The sequence below is a fragment of the Fukomys damarensis genome, unplaced genomic scaffold, assembly GCF_012274545.1.
Source record: "Fukomys damarensis isolate Sample0158 unplaced genomic scaffold, DMR_v1.0_HiC HiC_scaffold_33, whole genome shotgun sequence".
NCBI lineage: Eukaryota > Metazoa > Chordata > Mammalia > Rodentia > Bathyergidae > Fukomys > Fukomys damarensis.
Genome location: NW_022900945.1, coordinates 27,624,414 through 27,645,614, shown reverse-complemented (window position 1 = coordinate 27,645,614; position 21,201 = coordinate 27,624,414). Strand labels below are relative to the sequence as shown.

At 34.3% G+C, this 21,201-nt stretch overlaps 1 protein-coding gene across 1 annotated transcript in view; it reads right to left on the bottom strand.

Annotated features, from left to right (window-relative positions):
- The window catches only part of Abcd3 (ATP binding cassette subfamily D member 3), a 79,191-nt gene that overhangs the window by 54,407 nt on the left and 3,583 nt on the right, over positions 1–21,201 (bottom strand). The window contains exons 2-3 of the mRNA XM_010608035.3: positions 8,532–8,596; positions 3,215–3,313 (exon numbers count right to left, since the gene is read on the bottom strand). Coding sequence (XP_010606337.1) covers positions 3,215–3,313; positions 8,532–8,596 — 164 coding nt within the window. The remainder of the gene's footprint in view (positions 1–3,214; positions 3,314–8,531; positions 8,597–21,201) is intronic.

The following is a 21,201-nucleotide window of genomic DNA, read 5'->3' as shown; positions in this document are numbered from 1 at the left end:
GCCCAAGTAGCATAAATGTGGTTCAATTTATTAGAAAATCTGTAGTAGTGAGGCTGTCTTCATAAGGACTTTTAATTGAGCTATTATTAAAGCAAGGTTTACACATAAAAAATAAAAAGAAAACAAAAAATTTAGGCAAGTATTAGTATTTGTGTATATTCATAAGTGATGGGATGGGAAGATGTGCAGAAGCAAAAGACAGTTATGTCAGTAGAAATATGTCAAACAGACAAAGTAAAATAAAGGAGAAAATGAAGATTATGATGAAAGACCTAATTAAAAAAAAGAACGAAATTAACCCCCTATGAAGGTACTATCCAGAGTTTAGAGAATATAAAATTACTGTAAATTTCTACTAGATAAAAGAAAATGTTAAAAGTTATGGATGGCGAATGTTACTTAAGCAATGCTGCACAATGTAGATTACAAAGAGGGAGAGATGAGTGACTGGGTGACGAGCTAGGAGTCAGTTAATTCCATGTGAGATGAAAATCCCGCCACTATCTTCTTCCCCCACCAACATACTCATTCAAAACTGACCTTACATTTTCTAAATTGGAAGGATATGAGAGTAACATAGAAGCTAAAGTCAGGGCAAAGGGCCTCATTGGAGGGACAGGGTGCATTTGTTGGCTATTACATCTAAAGTTATTAAAGTGAGAGATAACTGTACCTAGTATTTGTGTAATTTGTGTGAAAGAAATATAGTTTTTAAAATGGTGAAGATATTGGAAATATAGCCTTTCAGTAAAAGACAAGGCAAAGTCATAAATACAGAAGTATTATGTGGAGCAATAAAAGCACATGCTACTGCAATGTTTGTCAGTTAACTCTCAAGACAGACACCATCTTCCTATGCTATCTCACCATTCTCAATTAGGTATTCACCTGGAAACAGAAGAACGTGTTGACTTTAACGAATGCTAACTGTCCATTTTAATTCAGACCTTAAATACAGTCTCAATCCTAAATTAATTATTGAGGACTATTAGAAGATAGAGAAAAATGATTTTCCCCATCATTTTATATTCTTGGCTCATCTTGCTATATATAGCAAAATCCAGCAAACAGAACCAACAGTTCTGAAATGCCTTTATATCAAGGGTGTCTTTAGAATCACCACTATTCCTAGTAAGTTGTTCATGCATCAGAAACTAAAGACTGGCACTGATACAGGCAGTCCATCCTTCACCCTTGGTATGAACTTCCATACATTCATATGCTACATTTTCATTTCTCTAACTCCACCTACATCTTTTGTGATTTCTAAGAAAGTTTACTTTGCTTTCTTGAAAGGGAGTTAAACTTGGATTTTTAGATCCCTCAAAGATGGTACATAAATGACTGTGGACTGTCTAGATGTAGACAAAAGTGGGAGGCTGGACAAGTTAGCCCCATCTACCTCTCTTTCAGGCTCCTGAGGACCTCATCTTCATGTTACATGAAGTGAACACCTGCAACAGTTAAAGTGAGCTTTGAGCTGCTAACTGTTTAAGTAGGTATATTAGCCTTCCAGAGAAGCTTGCATTTTCTACAACCAGATAGGATATAGAAAAAAGAAAACAATTACTCCTGAAGAGGAACAGGAAACCTTCACAAAGAGGATAATACATGTTATGTGTTATGACATTTCTGGGCGGGGTTGAGGCAATAGAGACAAAGTATTGCAAACAAATGAAAGTACATAAGCACAGGGACTGATCATAAAACTGAAGAAGCTTCTAAATAAATGATATTGAAAAACAGATCAGATTCAGGTTATGAATAACCTACCATATAAGAAAAAAGAAGCCAAATGTTTTTACTAGGGTTTTAGAAAAGAGACTAATTGGATAAGGAGAAAAACAAAAGGACCAAGTAAGACATTATAATAATCCAGGTTAAGTCATAGTGAACAGTAGACATAAATGAAGAGACTAATTTATGAGAAATTCATGGATACTGGCAAAAAAATTTTTTTAATTTAAGGAAAAGAGTAAGTTTTAAAAGTGTGAGTGTGATCTCATTTTTATCAAGATATATGTCCACAAATAAGACCATACACTAAAATTTGCAAAAAACTGATAAGTACTAAGAAGAAAAAAGCATCTACCAGCATTTTCCAATTTTTAATTCAAGGAGCAAGAATTACCTCTGTGTAAAGTAGGCAAAAGTAAATGTTAATACATTTCTGTTTAGTTCCTCAACATGTTGCTGTGAAGGCAAGAGGACCATGTCCATGTGATGGAAGAAATAGGAGTTGGTTCTCTTTCAGAAATTTAGTACTTTGGGAACATTTTATCCTAGAATTGCTATTACTAGACTATGAGGCTAATGCTTTTTAAAACTTGAATTAAAAAATATTACGTTTTAAGAAGATAGATTTAGCAAAAGGATTTTTTAAAAAGAGATCCCAGAAGAGTAAGAACACTGTAAGAATAGGAGTAAAAAATTATCATATCCCAATGAAAAGGATGAGGCAAGAGAGAAGTCAAAGGTGATGATATTTCTACTTATTTAATACTGAATGTTGAGGTGAGTAAAGACGACATAGCATTATTTTAATAATCATTAAAAATGCTTTTCAAATAATGGTAAAAATAATATTGATAAAAGGGTAAAGGAAATGATAAATTTAATTCCTACAACCTGCTCACTTCCTGAAAATATTTAAAGAAATAGCATACTATTTTGGGAAATCTTAAAATTAAGTTTAATTAAATATGAAGAAGCAACCCTCAAACATATCCATACCAATATGTCATTTTTATTATTGTTGTTGTGTTTTTTTGTGACAAGTTATTGTTATGTAGTCCAGGCTGGCCTCAAATTCACGATGCCCCTGCCTCAGTCTCCCAAATGCTAGTATTACAGGTATGCACCACCACACTTGGCCTGATGTGACTTATTAACATCTCAATGTAATAAAAGTGTTTGTCTTTTTTAATTGCTAGTTTTCATTGACAGTATTCATAATAAAGCAACATCATTTAAGGTAGCTGCATTGTAATAATATAGTATTTCACACAAAATGAATGAAATAGTATCTTATAAACAAGAGAAAACTATTTAAGAACTGGCACTGAACTAAAGTGCTTTCATGACAGGTAGTAAGTTAGAGACAAATATACAGAAAACACACGACCTTAGTATAACCAAAGTATTAAGAGTTACTTTTCTGATTTCATGAACCTTGAAAGTTGGACACTTAAAATTATAATCTCATAAGACTTACCTCTTTACAAAATGTTCTGGGGACCATGATTTTCAGAATCTGTATAAGCCTTGATAAAAACACCTTGTCCACCACAGCTCGCTCTTTTTTTCCTTCTTTCTGTAGTTAAAAAAGTCTTTTTAAGATAGTTCTAACAAGCAAGATTAAAGAACCATGTCCCATCTGGGTCAATACAGACAACTATGAAGATGGGTGCTGCATTTAAAGAACACGGACTCTCACTGCTCTTCATATTCAAACATGCTTACAAGAAAATAAGATGATACGTGGAAACCAATATGGAAGTGAGAAATTCTAGAACCACAGTATCTGGGAGAAAAACCTGCAAGCAGAAGAAATAGCATGTCCAAAATAACAAAGTGAACATATGTGTAAGGTGCTGCAGGAACAACAAAATGGCCAGACTAGATAGAGCAATAAGAAAGGCATAGTCAGAGGACAGCTAAGTAACAGTCAAGTACTTATTAATATCTTCATTAGCCACTTCCTGATTAAAAGAAGTCTTTTTTAAAATAAAACATAAAGTGAAACCACAACATTATTTGGGAGGAGGGAGAACTGAAGGAGTGAAGTACAAGAACACCAAGCACAAAACCCCAGTGTTGAGAATAAAACTGGTGTCATTATGTGACACCAAAATATTACAGCAAAGGAACAAGAATGATAGAAGGTAAAAAGGTAGGCAGGTCCTATGAGGGCAGAGTCTTGAGGCCACAGAAAGGATTAATAATTTATTCTTAGTTTAGAAGGATTTAGGATAACCTTAGCTATTCTATTACCCTTGAACTATTTGGGGTAAAAGGCAGAAATACTTCTTGGACAAAGCAAAATGCTCCAGAACTCCATTCCAGCTTAGCCTTTTTGTTGACTCCCCAAACTAGACACATTTATCTAGTCAATGACTAGCTCTTAACAAATACTCAGAAACTTAAACTTCAGAAACTTTAGTGTAAGTGTGCTTTCATTACATTAGTATCTAATTTGATGAACTGTGAGTAAATAATTTTAATACTGAATTAGAATAATAAACTACCTTCTGTATGTTAGTGATATATATATATAGATATATATATATATCTATATATATATAGATATATATATATAATCCTAATAGGCACTGAGTATGGTTCAGAATTACAGACCAAGAAAGGATGTTTGGAGGCACTATGTTTAGAAGGTTAACTGCTGGTACAGAGATTCAGGATTTGAGGTCTTTCAGAGAAGAATGCTAACCACCTCCTCCTGAGCTATGGGGCCTGCTATACTTTATTCATTCAACAAATATTTACTTGATTCAAGCTACTATTCCAAATGACAAGGACACACTGGGAACAGAAAAGACTAAAAGGCTCACTCAGTCTATATTGTTGTACTAGCCTATTCTCCCCAAGCCAAACTTTACAACGTCAACTTAAAATCCCCTTTCATTTTCCCAAGCTAAGAAAATATAGGAAGAAATGAATAAAGAATAGATAGATAATAAAAACCTAACACCTTAAAAAAAAAAGATTAAACTTGTACCCTCCAGTTTTTCTTCCTGCCACCAGCCCCTTCACCTCACCTCACCTGTAGTTGACATGTACTATTTCACAGTACCCTTTTCCATTCTTATCTTTAATTCTATGCAGCACATTGCTAAAGTGAAATGACTATCTGCTGCCTTAAACAGAGGACTACAAATTTCTTGCTACTCTCAAGAAATGATGCAGCACAAAAACTTGGGAAGGCTTTTAAAAAGCTGTAAGAACAATGCTAAATGCACTTTAAAGTTGTATCCTCTAACTGGTATACAGTTTTGATCTTTTTCTTCTATTCAGCTGCCATTGTTCCTATTTTTAAACAGTGAAGGTTAACTGGATTTTCATTACATTTTAGTCCATGAAGGAAACTATATTTTTCCAAAAGTCATCCTAGCATTTTCTTCAAAGAAACACCTGGACAGGAGGGTTGGCTCTGAAAAGCTGATTATTCAGAGAGGAGACAGCAAGGTGCTCTACATTATTCTTAATACGTAATAAAATTCATATCTGAAACCAATCTAAGTAAGACTAGAGTACCTATAGAGTCAGCACATTTCCTAACACTACTTAGCCTTTCTTAAGAATTCATGTTAAATTCAAAATTGACTTTTCCACCCTCTAACCTCACCAATATTTAGATCTTTTTCTTCTTCTTTTTATAGTACCTGGGACTAAACCCACAGCCTTGTTCATGAAGGCAAGTCTGTACCACTGAGCTACATTCCTAGTCTACTTCCTCAATATTTTTTTTTTAATTCAAAACATTTTGGTGATAAAAAGTTTAACATGAAAATTACAGAGGATGCAAAAATCAGATGAAAGCCATTTAAAGACTTAAATTAATAAGCAATAAACCAGGAAAATAAAAGTAATAAGAGGCAACGAAGTTTGTATCAATCAACTTAGAAAAGTAAAATGAACTAGAATGAACTAAAGAAGACATGTATGAAGTAACAAAAAGTGATGTATGGTGCTGACAAGAAGGTAAGAATTTTTGTATATTTTTGGGAAAAGTATAGATGTACAACTATCATAAATCATCTATGAAAATGCAGACTATAGAGTAAAATACAGCAATTTTATGATACTGTAAAATTAAAAATAACCCAAATGTGTATCAAGTTATATTAAATTTGTTATATAAAATTACACTGTAAAAAAGCTTATATTCATATACAACAGAATACCACAGAGTAGTTAAATTAATTATAACACTAAAGCATTATACTGGGGAAAAAAGAATGATGCATATAATTTATTTTACAAGTGAATTTATAAAACTTCTAACTGTGTAATATTCCTATTTACATTTGTATGGATATATGCGTACATATCCAAAAATATAAAAATATACATAAGAATGCTTGATACCAAACTGAGAATGGCGTTTATACATTTTGGATTTTATAGCATGTGTATCACAACAAAATTAAATAAGCATTTTTAAATAAACTATATTATTTTCTTTTAAAATTTTATTTTCACATTTAGCATAATGTAATACAAGCAGAAATAAATAAAATACTAAAAGCACTTTTCTTCTATGAAAAAATAAACAATTTCATAACAAAGTAGAGAATAATAGCAGTTAATATACTGTATCAATCTTCTAAGAATGGCCAAACTGTTACTTAGAGCACAAGTCATAGATGAAAAGACTCTTACAAAGAAGAAATGAACAGATAACAGCACAAAATTTTCTCTTCAAGAATAGAAATTAGTAGCATAAATGAAATGACAGAAGAGATAATTTGGGAAAATATTTGGACTTCTCCCTACTACCTATTTATCTTCTGTTTGCTCTCTCCTCCCTCCCTCCCCCATTCTATGTGTGTATATATATATACACACACACACGTATATATATGTGTATATATATATATACACACACATATATATATGAAACATGCCTGTCAGTCTTATTTTCTAACTCTCTAATTACAATCTTTCCATCTGTCTTATAAAAATTATCTCACTTTACCCCATCTCAAAGATTACAAAATATTTCAATGAAAAAATCCTTTTCAATTGCTTTCTCTCATAATACATTCACTGTTGAAAAATTAGAAAAATCTGATAAGCAAAACAAAAAACCCATATTATCTGGAGATATAAAATCTTAATACTTAACATTCAATACATATCCTACAAATTTCATTTTACTATATACCTGTATATGCACATGCATATATGTATTTCACCAATTTTACAAATGTGGTATCATTATACATCTTGTATCCTTTTTATTGGCAAACACTTAATCCAACCGCTAGCTCATATTACACAACCTGTATGCTAAAACAAAACTACAGAAAAATAGGAATACAACATAAATGCCTTCAGGAAGGTTTAGATCCTGAGGGCTCTAACCTCATCAATGGATTTATCCTTTGAGAGATTCTTAAAATGACAATGACGAGAGGTGGTGTAAACTTTAGGAGGTGGGTCCTAGTTAGAAGAAGTAGGTCACTGCAGGACCTTTCTCCTTCTCTCCCCCATCTATCATGAGGTGAACTGCTTTCTACACCACAGGCCTCCCAACAAGACATTCTCTCTCATCAAAGCCCAGAAGCAACAGAGCCAAGTGACCATGGATGGAAATCTCTGAAATCATGAGTCGTAATAAATCATTCCTTTCTTAAAATACGTATTTTGTCACAGCAACAGAAAGCTAACAAAAATACTGATACAACCAAGATAAACCTTGAAAATATCAAGCTAACTGAAAAAAGATAAGGCATACAGGGCCATATATTATATGATTCTATATTCACAGGAAATGTCAAGAAGAGGCAAACTAACAGAAACAAAGTACAGTGGTGGCTCCCAGGGGTTAGAGGAAGAGGGTGATGAGAAGTGAGTTTTATTGGGTAATGGATTTTATTGGGGAGTTGATGGAAATATTTGAAAATCAGACAGTGTTAAGAGCTATCCATTGCTAATATACTAGTAACTACTGATTTATACATGTAAATGGATTATTATACTAACTACTGATTTATATACTTAAGTGGGTTGATATTATAGTACTCAAATTATATTTCAATAAAGCTGCTATTTAAAAAACTATCAACTGATGAATACAGGATATAGGGAATCTGTCAACAGAGCAGTTCACCTGAATGTTAAAATTTATCAAAAGTTTACTTAATGTAAACAACAGTCATGACTAAGTAAAAGCAATTATAAACTGAATTTTAGTAATAGGATAGTATTAGTATCAAGGAATAGCACAGTGCAGATTCCATACTAGTCAAATCATATTTGGACAACTATACTCTATTCTAAGCACAATGTCTAGAGAAACTAATGTAAGTCCAGAGGAATGCACTAGAGTTGAAAAAAGGATTAAAAAAAACCACAACATGAGAAATATTCAAAGGAATAAAAGTTGCTTAGAAAAATAGGGAAAAAACATTCAGAAGACACACTGTCTTTAAATGTATGTCTATTAGACAAGAAAGAAAAGTTTTCTGTACAGAGTCAAATCACTAGGAAGCTATATAGGGGAAAATTAATTGATCATGGGCTAAAATTAACAGTTATGACTTGTTTAAAATAGTACTCTCCACTGAATATATTCAAGAAAATACTAAAAGATACCTGTTAGGATTCTATTTCAGAAAGAAATGTCTATTTTATGTGTGTGTGTGTGTGTGTGTGTGTGTGAAAAAATCAGGTTGGAAGTGATTTTTTTTAGTTCTCTTCTAATTCTATGATTTTGTCCTAACTCAAAATTAAACAACAAAATAAATGAATCATACCCCCCCAAAAAAACAGATGATTTAAAAAGTTACCTCATTGTTCTGTAATGGTGGTTTTCCACTTTTCTTACTGCAAAAGGAGAAAAGAGAGAGTTTTGCTTTATTTGCCAAGCGTTATCACTAAAATTACTCTAAATGTCAAAAAAAAAAAAAGTGTAACACATTTCTCCAAATGGATTTCTCTTTTCATAGGGTAGAATATTTTCAATAACACATCCCACTACCTCTTTAAAGGGTGAGTAGTACCTAACTAAAAAGTTTGGGAATAAAAGTGTTTCAGATTTTGAAATATTTGCATATACTTTACTGGAAGAGTATCCCTAATCCAAAAAATCCTGGGTGCTCAAAAAGATTCAGATTTCAGAACATTTCAAATTTTAGATTTTCATATTAGAGATACTCATCTGTGCTAAGTACTATTTACACAAAGTGATCAGTAAATGTTTGCTATTATTATGTAACAGAGATATTTTATTTTATAATGTACGTGTACAAATGCACATACACATACGCTATTTTATAAACACTTCCATCGAAAGGGATAGGTCTATCTCTCTATCCTTGAATCGAAGTTTGGCCACATGAACTTCTTTGGCCAATGGGACATTAGCAAACTAATACAAATCAAAGCTAGAAAAATATTCGTACATCAGGCCCTCTTAGTTGTTAGTAGGTATCCTCCCCCAATCACATGGGCAATCCTAGCTAGTTGTTTAAAGGATAATAGAACATGTGTCATTCCCATATTACAAAGAAGACTGGTCTTAAGAGCCTGAGTTTCGTTCTGATTATTAATCCATGCCATTTTCCTAACCAATGTTATTAACAGGACCTGAGTCCTTTTTATAATACACTATCATGGCACCCTATACTTCTGTATAACATCGATTACATCTTAAGTTTCTCGTTTGATATATATTTCCTTCTAGTAAACTAGTTTTATGATGTCAGGAGCTAGTGCATATTGCTTTCTCTGCAGCTGAGGAGATAGCAGAATTCCAACTGCGATACAGACCTAACAAGAATTCAGCCAACCAAATGAAAGCTCTAAAATGAGTACTGTCCATCAATGTGTTCTGTGATGGGCTAAAATGTCTAGGTCTCTGCCTTGCTCAGACTACAAATCTATACTGCCCCAGGGAGATCATATGATTGTGGGGGTGTCTCTGGTAGCTGAGGCAAACACTAGGCACAGGAGAGAGGGGGCTGTCAGGATTCTACTTGCTCACAGCCAAGGAGTAAGTCCTTTTTTTAAGAGGAATGTCAGTGACACATCTTCCTGTCTACTACCAAGGTCATCTATCACTCAACCCTCTATGTTGAACACTTTGTTGAGCTCCAACTATCTATAGAAGAGACATTTTAGTCTTTGGGGGTTTTTTGTTGTTGTTGTTCTGTTTTGTTTTGTTTTTTAACTCACTAGCCAAGGCTGGCCTCAAGCTTGTAGCAATCTTCTTGGCTTGGCTTCCCAAGTGCTGGGATTACAGGCAGGCACCACCATGCCCAGATAGAATGAGCATTTTCAAATAAGATACATAGTCACCAAACAAGACTAGAAAGCCAAACTTTACTCCAATCTAACAGATGTCCTTATTTTGAAAAGTGCTTAGAGGTTCACTGTTTCTCATTTCAACTGTACTACATGATTATTTATCTGTATTAAAACTATTATAAATTGTAAAGCTGTCTCAGAAAATGCCTTTTAGCAAAGTTAACAATCAACAGAGTGAAGAGAAAACCACAGAATGACAGAAAATATTTGCAACCATACATTCAATAGAGGTTAATACTCAAAATATATAAGGAACTCAACACAAAAGCCAAACAACCTAATTAAAACACAAGCCAAGAACTTGACAGTCATTTCTCAAAAGAAAATAGGTATAAGAAAAAAATTCAACGTCTCTAATCATCAGGGAGGGCCGGGGATTTAGCTCAGCGGTTCGGTGACCTGCCTTGCAAGTGCAAGGACCTGAGTTCGATCTCCGGTACCAAAAAAAAAAAAAAAAAAAAAAAAATCTAATCATCAGGGAAATACAAAGAGCTATTGTCAAAAAGACAAAAGGTAACAAGTGATGGTAAGAATATAGAGAAAAGGGAACACTCTTCAAACTGTTGGTGGAATCTAAGTTAATACTGCCAATACAGAAAACAATCAAACAATTCAGACAAATTAAAAACAGAACCACCACAAGATTCACCAATTCCATTTCTGGGTATGTATATAAAATCCAAAGGAAATGACATCAGTATCTCAAAGAGACATCCACACTCTCATATTCACTGCAGCATTATTCACAATAGTCAAGATACGGAATTAACCTAAGTGTTCATCAATGAATGAATAAACAAAATCTGATTTATAGATAATGGCGTATTACTCAACCTTAAAATAGGAGATCCAATCATGTATAAAAACATGGTAGAGCCTGGAGGACATTATGCTAGATGAAATAAACAAGGAACAAAAAAATAAATACTATATGATCTCTACATGTGGAATCTAAAAAAGTCAAAGTCATAGAAGCAATGAGTAGAATGTGATTGCCAGGGACTAGAGAACTGGGGATAGGGTGGGGATGGAGAAACATTGATCAAGCAATAGAAAGTTTTAATCATGCAAGATGAGGAAGTTCGGTAGACCTAATACACAGCATGGTGACTATAGTTAATAGTGATATTCATTTCACTATATGTATATCAAAAAAAATTCTAAAAATTAAAATACTAAAATGTTATAGCACTTACTATTAATAAAGATTACAAGTTGATATTTACAGAGATAAATGGGGATCCATACAATTAGTGGCAAACAAAAATAAATGCAGTTTTATGTATGGTACACATTTATACATGTACATGTACACACATACACACTCACACATACACATACCACATACACCCACCAGAGGGCAACATGATCAGTCTCCCATCACTTTCTTCCCAATTTTCCATGAAATACCCTGTTCAGGATACACATCTTACAAGGCGTTCACCTGGCCTGCACATGTAATCCACTACAAATTCTATGTTATTTTAATCAATCTGTGACAACTAGAACAATACACTAGTCTGTTGCTCTGTGATTTTCATAATAATTTAAGCATAAAGTATATCTACTTTTTTATTTATTATTATGGTACCTATATAGTGGTTAAATTTGCTAATCTGTTTACAGATATCAAACTAGCTGATTAAGTTTTGGTGAGCTTTATTTTGAACTTATACTTTATTAAATTTCATTTATTCAGAACTGCTTATCTTGCAAAAGGATAAGAAATGCAGATTTTTAAAGAACACCTTTTACTACATTAACAGGTATTCCTAAAACGGCTTTCCACCATCCTATTATCTACAATAGTTTCCAATGAAGAATACAAATGTGAGTTAGCAAAAGCATTTTGTTCTTATGCTTATGGGAGGCTATATTCTCAACATAAGATGCCAACAACAAGCGATTTAACTAATACAAAGAAATGCTGTGACTGTTCTTAAGCAAAGGCCTGATGCCTGATTTTTTGTAGGAATACTACAAATGCCATTTTAAGTAAGCCTCACATTCTATAAAAATCTTATCAAAACAAATAAAGATCATTTTAAATAAAATTTTATTTAACACATAAATAATTCCAAAGAAAATGTGGGAGATCCTTTTCTTCTCATAATTTCAGTTTACATTCTAGTGATACAGATTAGAAGGTGATAACATTTATCAGGTCATGAACAACTTTGATGTTCATCCTGGGGCGGGGGGATACAGTTATTTATTTAGATGGACAGTATGGCCTGGGTACTTAGAAGGAAGTATCAAATTCTAGGAGTAAGGATGAGTTCACCAAAAAGCCATGTCAGATTAAGCTCATTTTCTTCTCTGAAGAGTTATAAAAACCCTCACTAACTTTATTTACTACACTACAAAATAGCATTTGATGATAGATCAAATAAGGGGTTCTCTTCCTTTTCCACTTAATCACATACAGCTTAAGGGTCTCATTCTCAAAAACCTCATTATCGGAAAAGATCCTTCCTCACTGACTCCAGTAGAAGTCTCAAAAGAGGACTCTTACTGGCCCAGAACAAATCAGGCTGCGGATACTGTCAGAATGCCAGGTCTGTTGGTGTCAATTAACAGAAAGGTTATAGTGGTATAAATACACTTTTCTATTCTTAGTCCACTCTAATTTTTTTAATTTACTGGGAAAATATATAGAAAAAATACAAATACACAGGACAAAAAATTCTTAGAGGGAGGAAGTGACATGCCCAAGCAAAGGTAAATGTAAAGAACTACACCCAGGTTAAGAAAAAAAGAAATTCAACACAAGAAACTCAGGAGGGGAAAAGAATAGAAACTACTATGCAACCTAAATGTAAGTGAAGATATATTTCTCATAAAAAATGAATGTAATCTTAATGTTATATTTAACACAAGCTTAGGCCTACAAAATAGGTCACAGTTTTGTTTTATTCTGTGTCAGTGAATTACCAAATTGAGGGTATCAGCACCTCTATAAAAGGTGGAAAATAGTGTCATATTCCAGAAGCAGTGACTGAAAAAAGAGGCCTAAAACTATGTCACATAAAATTAAAATATTATGCACTTTCCAACTCTAAAATTAAATGATACTATTAATTGAAAAAGGCTTCTTTAGGGAGATTTTCAGACACGTGAGAAAATTTTTAGGAAGGCTCAATTTTTGAGAAACTTATGATGGGATATTTTATTGTCCTTTTAGATTTTCTTTTAGCAAGCAAGAATGGCCTATGAGAGTTATTTTTATTTAGTGAGCACCGAGTTAAGATATTTTCTTATGTACTGTTTAAAAATATAGTCACAAAGATCATGCAGAAATATAGGGAAGATGTATGCTTTAAATGAATATAGCAAAGCATGTACTTATAGATAGGTAAAAATGCATATAAATAAGGAATAAACAGGGGCCAGGGATTTAGCTCAGTGGTTCTGCCACCTGCCTCCCAAGCACAGGTCCCGAGTTCAATCCCTGGTACCAAAAAAAAACAAAAACAAAACAAAACAGGAATAAACAAAAAAGAATATGTTATGATTTTTTGTTTTTTAATTTGTCTACAATATTTCCATTTCATTGCTAATTGTCAAAAGTAGGCTACAGCTAGGCACACTGACACTCAGGGACTTGCAAGTTTAAGTCCCACTGGGAAACAATGAAATTTTTTACTTGAAAATAAAAAAGGGCTGGGGATATAGCTCTGTAGTAGAAGGTCCTTGGGATCAATCGCCCAGTATCACCATTTAAAAACAAAAAGTTGCAAGGCATGGTGGCACATGCCTGTAATCCCAGCAGGAGGCTGAGGAAGGAGGACCGCTGTGAGTTTGAGACCAGCCTGGTCTACATAGTGAGTTCCAGGTCAGTCTCAACTACATAGTGAGACCCTGTCTCAAGAAAATAAATAAATTAATAAATAAATAAAAACAAAAAGTTATAAAGTGATAATGATGCCATTTTCCTAAGTTTCTTTGTTTTTATTTTTTATTATATATAATGTGTGTACTACATGTTTACATTTCTTGTGGGAAGTTGGTACAAGTACATAATATATTAATTCCTTTTTCATCTCCCTTCCTTTCCTTCCCCCTCTACCCATTTCTTGATCCCCCTTTTGTACATACAATATTTACAATATGTTAATATTGCTTGTGTGTTGGTACCTGTATGTGACAAATCTTAATACCTTTTTCAATCCCTGTCCCTCCCCTCCCCCTTCATCTTTGATCCTCTGCCTCTGAGAAAGATCTCCCTCCCTACTTCCTATTATGTATATTGTATTTCGTTCTTTATTTATAGTTTTAAGAGAAACCGTGCAGTGTTTAAGCTGTGTCCGATTTATTTCACTTGACATTATGGTCTCATCAAAGTAAATGCATTTTCCTACAAAGGACTCAAGTTTATCTTTCTTTACATTATAGTACACCAATGTGTACTTACTATATGTGCACATATTCTGATCCATTCCTCTGTTGATGGACATAGAAGCAGCTTCCAAGTTTTAGCTATTATGAATTATGCTGCTATAAACATGGATATAGATGCATCATTTATCATGTAATATGATGTCTTTAACTCTTTTGGGAAGGTATCTAGAAAGGAAATAGCTAGGTCAAATGAATTTCTACTTTTAGATTTTTGAGGCATCTCCACACTGATTTCCATAGTGGTTGTAATACTAGTTTACATTCCCACCAACAGTGCAGAAGTGTTCCCATTCCCCCACAGCCTCTAGCATTTGGTGACTTCTTGGTAGTCATTCGTTCTGGGTTAAGACGAAATCTCAATGTTATTTTAACCTGTGTTTCTCTAATAACCAGCAATGTTGAGCATTTCTTCATTTACTGGTCATTTGTACTTCTGAGAAGGGTATATTCACCTTCAGTTGCTCATTTTATGACTTGGTCTTTTATTTTGGGGGGCTCTTTCTTTATGTATTCTAGATACTAGTCCTCTGTCTGAAGAATAGCTGGCAAATTTTTTTTTCCCATCCTGTTTGTTGTCTTATCTGCTGGTTGTTTCTTCTGCTGTGCAGAAGCTTTTTAATTTTATATGATCCCTTTTGTTAGTTCTTGGTACTATTTACTGGGCAAATAAAGTTCTGTTCAGAAAGTCCTTGCTTCAGCCTATGACTTCAAGAGTTTTACCCATTTTATTTTCCAGCAGGTTAAGTTTTTCTAGTTTGGTACATAGTAAAAGACACTAGTCTAGACTCAATCTTCCACATGTGAATTTCCAATTTTCCCAGCACCATTTTTTTAGAGGTTATCTATCCTCCATTGTGTGCTTTTGGCACCCTTATCAAAGACCAAGTAGTTAATTGCCTTGAGGGTGCTTACTGCATCCTCTATTCTGTTCGACTGATCTACATGTCTGGTTCTATGTCTTTGTCACAGTAGCTTTGTAATTTAATTTCAGGTCCAAGATGGTGAGGCCTCCTACTTTGCTCGTTACCCAGGATTTCTTTTGCTCTTCTAGGTCTCTTCTGGTTTCCTATGAATTTTAAGATTATTTTCTCCAGTTCTTTGAAGAATGATGTTGGGATTTTAATTGAGATGTATTAAATCTATGCAAAAATTTTGGAAGTATGGCCATTTTGATTATTATAGTTCTGTCTATCCAGGAACAGGGGATATCTATTTTCAGATGTCCTCTTTGATTTCTTTCTTCAGAGTACTGTAGTTTTCCCCATGGATGTCTTTCACTTCCTTAGTTAACTCCTAAATACAGAAATACCTCGGTTCATGAATAGTTCTGTTCACAAACAATTCGGTTCACAGAAACAGCAAAATTTTGCTTCCATTCACGAACTTGGCATCAGGTGACAAACATGACCACAGCCATCTTCCCCAGAATCGTGGAGTGAATTAAGTTCATGAACCAAAGTACCACTATATTTATTTACTTTTTCTGTATGCTATTGTGAACAGTATTTTTTTCCTCATTTTTTTCTCAGTAAGTTCATTATTAGTACAAGAACATTATTGATTTTTGTGTTGATTTTATAACCTGTTACATTAGCAAATTTGGTTTTTAATGTTAAGTCTTTTGATGGATTGTGGGGGCTTCTAAGAATAGAATCATGTCATCTATAAATAATAATAATCTGTGTCATTTTTCCTATACATATCCCTTTTATTTATTTTTGTCTAACTATTCTTGCTAATGTTTTGAGTACTAAATTGAACAAGAGCAGTGTTTTCTAAGTTTCTTTTTTTGGTTTTTTGGGGTTGTTTTTTTTTTTTTGGTACCAGGGATTGAACTTGGGTCCTTGCACTTGCAAGGCAGGCCACTGAACCGCTGAGCTAAATCCCCGGCCCTGTTTTCTAAGTTTCTGAGACTGGTTTTAGACTCAGCAAATAGGAAGCATATGGGAGCAAAGCTCCCAAAGAGCTCATGATATACTGGAGGACACAACATTTATATTTGTAGCAAGAAAAAATTTGTTATTTAAAACAATGAGAGCCCTACAAAATGAGAATCTCAGAAAGAGTCATTCAACAAGCATTTTCCAGGCACCTACTATATTCCACTAACAGCTCTAGTCACTACAGCTATTAATAATGAATAAAACAAAAAAGTATTTCTGCTTTTGTGCAGCTTATATCCTAACAGCACAAACATACAATAAATAAGATAAACACACATAATGCATAGTACATTTGCAATGGTAGGAAGGTGAACAGAGCATGTGTATAAAAAGAAAGGAAGGTAAAGGATACTGTCGTAAACTAAGTGGCAATAAGACCCATTAAGATGTCTGATAAAGTTTGAAAGTGAGGGAGTAATCAATGACATATCTAGTGAAAAGAGCATTCCAGGAAGGAGGAACAGCAAAAGCAAAAGTCCTGAACAGAATGACTACCTAAGTTAGGTATGGTGGCACATGCCTATGGATCACTTTGCATTCAAAGCCATCCTGGGCTAGTGAGTTCAGGGCAAACCTGAGTGAGACCTTGTCTCAAAAAACCAAAAGAAAAAAAATGAGAAAAAAAAATGCCTACCTAAGGATGTTAATGTACTATTATGGTTTGGATTTGAAATGTTCCTCAAAACTCGAGCTAAAGCTTGGCTGCCATCTGATGGGCTTTTGGGAAAGTGACTGAATTATGTGGACTCTAACTTTATCAAGTGGGTTAATCTGATGAGATAATAATCTGATGGCATTGGGAGGTGATGGAAACAAGAGCTGGGGCCTCATCAAACAGAGTGGACCAGAGGGCATGACCTTTGGGACTTTATCCGACCCCTAAGACATTCTGGATCTTTAGATTCCTCTCTCTGCTTCCTCCCTTGCCTAAAAGCAATGGAACATGCTAACCATGGGCTGCAATCTCTGAAACCATGAGCCAAAATAAGTTTTTTCTTCCTTTAAGTTGTTATTCTGAGGTATTCTGTCTCAGTGACAAAAGTTGACTAACACTATGCTAAAAACTGTGATTAAACCACCTGTACTTAGTTCCCCCCAGACAACTACACAGTTCTTAGAACACTAATCTGGGCCTAATGTGCCTCGGTTAGGTTTAGAACATAGCTGCTTTTGCTGGTAAATCCATTAGCGCTTTTTTCACCTATTGTTACTCACACATCTCTTTTTATCATTCATTTATCTACTAATGCAGGGTCTCATTTAGCTCCAGCCCCTCACAAAAAAGCCCTTGCATATAGTTTGCAAACTCTCAGCGGACCGGTGAAACTGAGAAAAGTGAAACTAAGCCCTTATAAAATTTGATTTCAAAAGGGCAGATCTAAGGAAAGAAAGATGAATCTGAAGTTTGCAGGAAAGTTGTATAGGAGTCAATGGGGGGATAAGTACAAATAGTAGACTCTATAGAGTTGAGGACATCTAAATGATAAAGAGAAGACCTGGTTATAGGCCACAGGGCTGAGATTCAGGAATAAAAATAGTCAAGAAATTTCCAACAGGGAAATGTCCAAGGAATTTCTTATTTGTTTTATTTTTTTGAGACAGGGTCTCACTATGTAGTCCAGGCTGGCCCCAAACTCAAGATGGTCCTCCTGTTTCAGCCTCCAGAGTGCTGAGATTACAGGTGTGCCACCATGCCCAGCTTCTACAGAATTTCTTAAGGAAAAGAATTTTAAGATACTCACTATACTGACATATAATCCTTGTGACTATTCCCACACTTTCAAAAGAACTCTATTACAAATAGCTGCAAGCATATGACTCGTGCTTTAGAGAAATGAAGGCAAGTATCAAAAAGACTGGCTCAAATGACAAGATGTAAGTAGGATTTAAAACAGAGCAGAAGCAAAGTAAAGACATGAAATAAAGTGTGGCTGAGAAACACGATCTCTCTAAAACTCCCCAGAAATATATAGGGAAGAAAACTATGCCCCAACATTTAATGATTGGGGCTTTAAAAAGGATGAAGAATAAAAGTATACTTCAGCACATCCATCTAGATTACACCTCGTCCAGCAATGCATACATAAAAAAAGGCATTTAATGTTGGCTGCAGAAAGTTAAAAACAGGGCTGATCATGACTTAGGCCATCCAGAATAGCTAAATACCTCATGGTAGGGGTCAGCCTGCACTAGCCTTTCAACAATGCTAAAAGCTGAAGAACTGAGGATAAAAAGAAAGAAATTACAAATATGGTTAATAGTATGGGTACAGCTCCAAAGTAAGGAATGAGGGTAGTCAATTCAAAGAACAGTGCAGAAAGTGGCCTCTTTGGAACAGAGAATGCCCTTTGGCAGGCAATACCATGTTAAGATCAGCCAGGTAAAATGAGATGAGATTGAAGAAGGCTCTGAAATGCATGATGAGAAATCTGAACTTTATTTCACAAGCACTGATGCAAAAGGAAAGAAACTACTTCTTTGTTTTGTTTATGTAGTTGAGCTAATAAAATATTGTAACAATGCAGACTGGTCCCTTTCTCTGCCTTCCAAAAGTGGCCCACTAATTTCTCACTACCCAGGTCCTATTTATATAGCCCCTCATCTCCAATTCCTTTCAATCAACCTTACAAGTTCTGCACATACATCAGTTATCCCCACATCATTTATCCACTCTGCGTCCACTGTCTAGACTGTGACAAATCCAAACCTGGGACTTAGGAATCACTCAGCCTATGCCCTCAAGAAACTCCATAGTCTGATGTAGGCAGTAGCCAAAACCAGCACAACAGTGTTGTAACTGCTGCAGTAGCTGAAAGCAGAGAACAGCTACATCAGTTTGGAGACAGGGAAAAGACCAAAAACATCTAAAAGAAAATGCAGACTGAACTGAACCTTAAAGAAAACTGTCAGAGTGGGTGAAGTGGTGGGGATAACACTGATTATATCAATCAAACTGTAAAGGCTGGGCCGAGCCTGTTATCTCAGAGACTACAAGTTAGTTCTACATGGTTGGATGAGTACAAAGGAGGCAAGCACCAAATCATGAACCCATTTTCATAAATTTTAGAGTGCCTGAAATATTTTAATGAAGAAATATGGTATTTGTGTTTATTAAAAAGAGTTCAGGTGCCAGGGATTTAGCTCAGTGGTTTCCGCCACCTGCCTTACAAGCCAAGGACCCAAATTCAATCCCTGGTACCAAAAAAAAAAAAAAATTCAGGTAACAATGGAAGATGGATTAAAGGTGCACAAAAAGTTTCTGCTCACTGTAAATGCAACAAAATTCTGATAAAGGCTGCCATAATATTCAACTGACTTTGTTACCCATTCCTATTCTTATATCTTACATAAAGCCTTCCCTAATTCCTCCTGAAGACATTCATCTGACCTGCCATCATCTTACATTTTTCAATTCTTTGTGTTCTAAGTTTCTTCTCCCTGAAAAAAAGCTGAGAAAAGATGTCATATTATTAAAATGTAGGTAATATATGTCTGCAGTAGCACCTACCAATACAACAACATTGTGGAGTAGATATTTCCTTTGAACTGAAAAAAAATGGATCTTATCCATGAATACAAAGATTCCACAGGAAGATGGATTAAAGGTGCACAAAAAGTTTCTGCTCACTGTAAATGCAACAAAATTCTGATAAAGGCTGCCATAATATTCAACTGACTTTGTTACCCATTCCTATTCTTATATCTTACATAAAGCCTTCCCTAATTCCTCCTGAAGACATTCATCTGACCTGCCATCATCTTACATTTTTCAATTCTTTGTGTTCTAAGTTTCTTCTCCCTGAAAAAAAGCTGAGAAAAGATGTCATATTATTAAAATGTAGGTAATATATGTCTGCAGTAGCACCTACCAATACAACAACATTGTGGAGTAGATATTTCCTTTGAACTGAAAAAAAATGGATCTTATCCATGAATACAAAGATTCCACTTCTCCCTATAAATAATAAACTAAAATGTATCATTAAGCAAAACTAAAGTTTTTTTAAAAAAAGCACTATAGTGATGTGAAATCCTTAGGAATTTTCTAATCTTCTGATAGCAAAAATAGGGCCGGGGATATAGCTCAGTGATTCTGCCACCTGCCTCGAAAGCACAAGGTCCCAAGTTCGATCCCAGTACCAAAAAACAAAACAAAACCAAAACAAACAAACTACAAAACATACTGACAGCAAAAGTAGTAACTGAAAGACAGGCATAAGAGTCCGGAAGTATGTAACTAAAATGATAGGATCAATACCATTTGTAATACCATTCAAAATAGTTCCATCATTTTATCTTAGTAACTTATAACTCACATATCATAATCTGCATTCTCCCACAAAATATTTAATGTGTAAAATGAAGATTTTTTGTCCTACTCATCCCAGTGCAAAACTTAGTAACAATCTTTTGTTCAGTAAATTACCTGTTGCATAATTCAATCCCTTCAAAAGTTCAGATACTCAAAAATAGATTAAGGAATTTTAAAAGATGGGAAAGAACAGCTACAATTATTTAATAAGGCAAATCCTATTACACTATTTTATTGCTATTACTACTATTTCCCATTATGATGTTTATTATGTTACATTTAAAAGTCTCCTTATTCAATAAGGGAAAAAATTCCTTTTACAATAGCAACCAAAAAAATGAAGTATCTAGGAATCAATCTAACAAAAGAAACAAAAGATCTCTACACTGAAAACTACAGCACTCTGAAAAAAGAAATCGAAGAGGATATAAAAAAATGGAAAGATATTCCCTGCTCCTGGGTAGGAAGAATCAACATAGTGAAAATGGCCATACT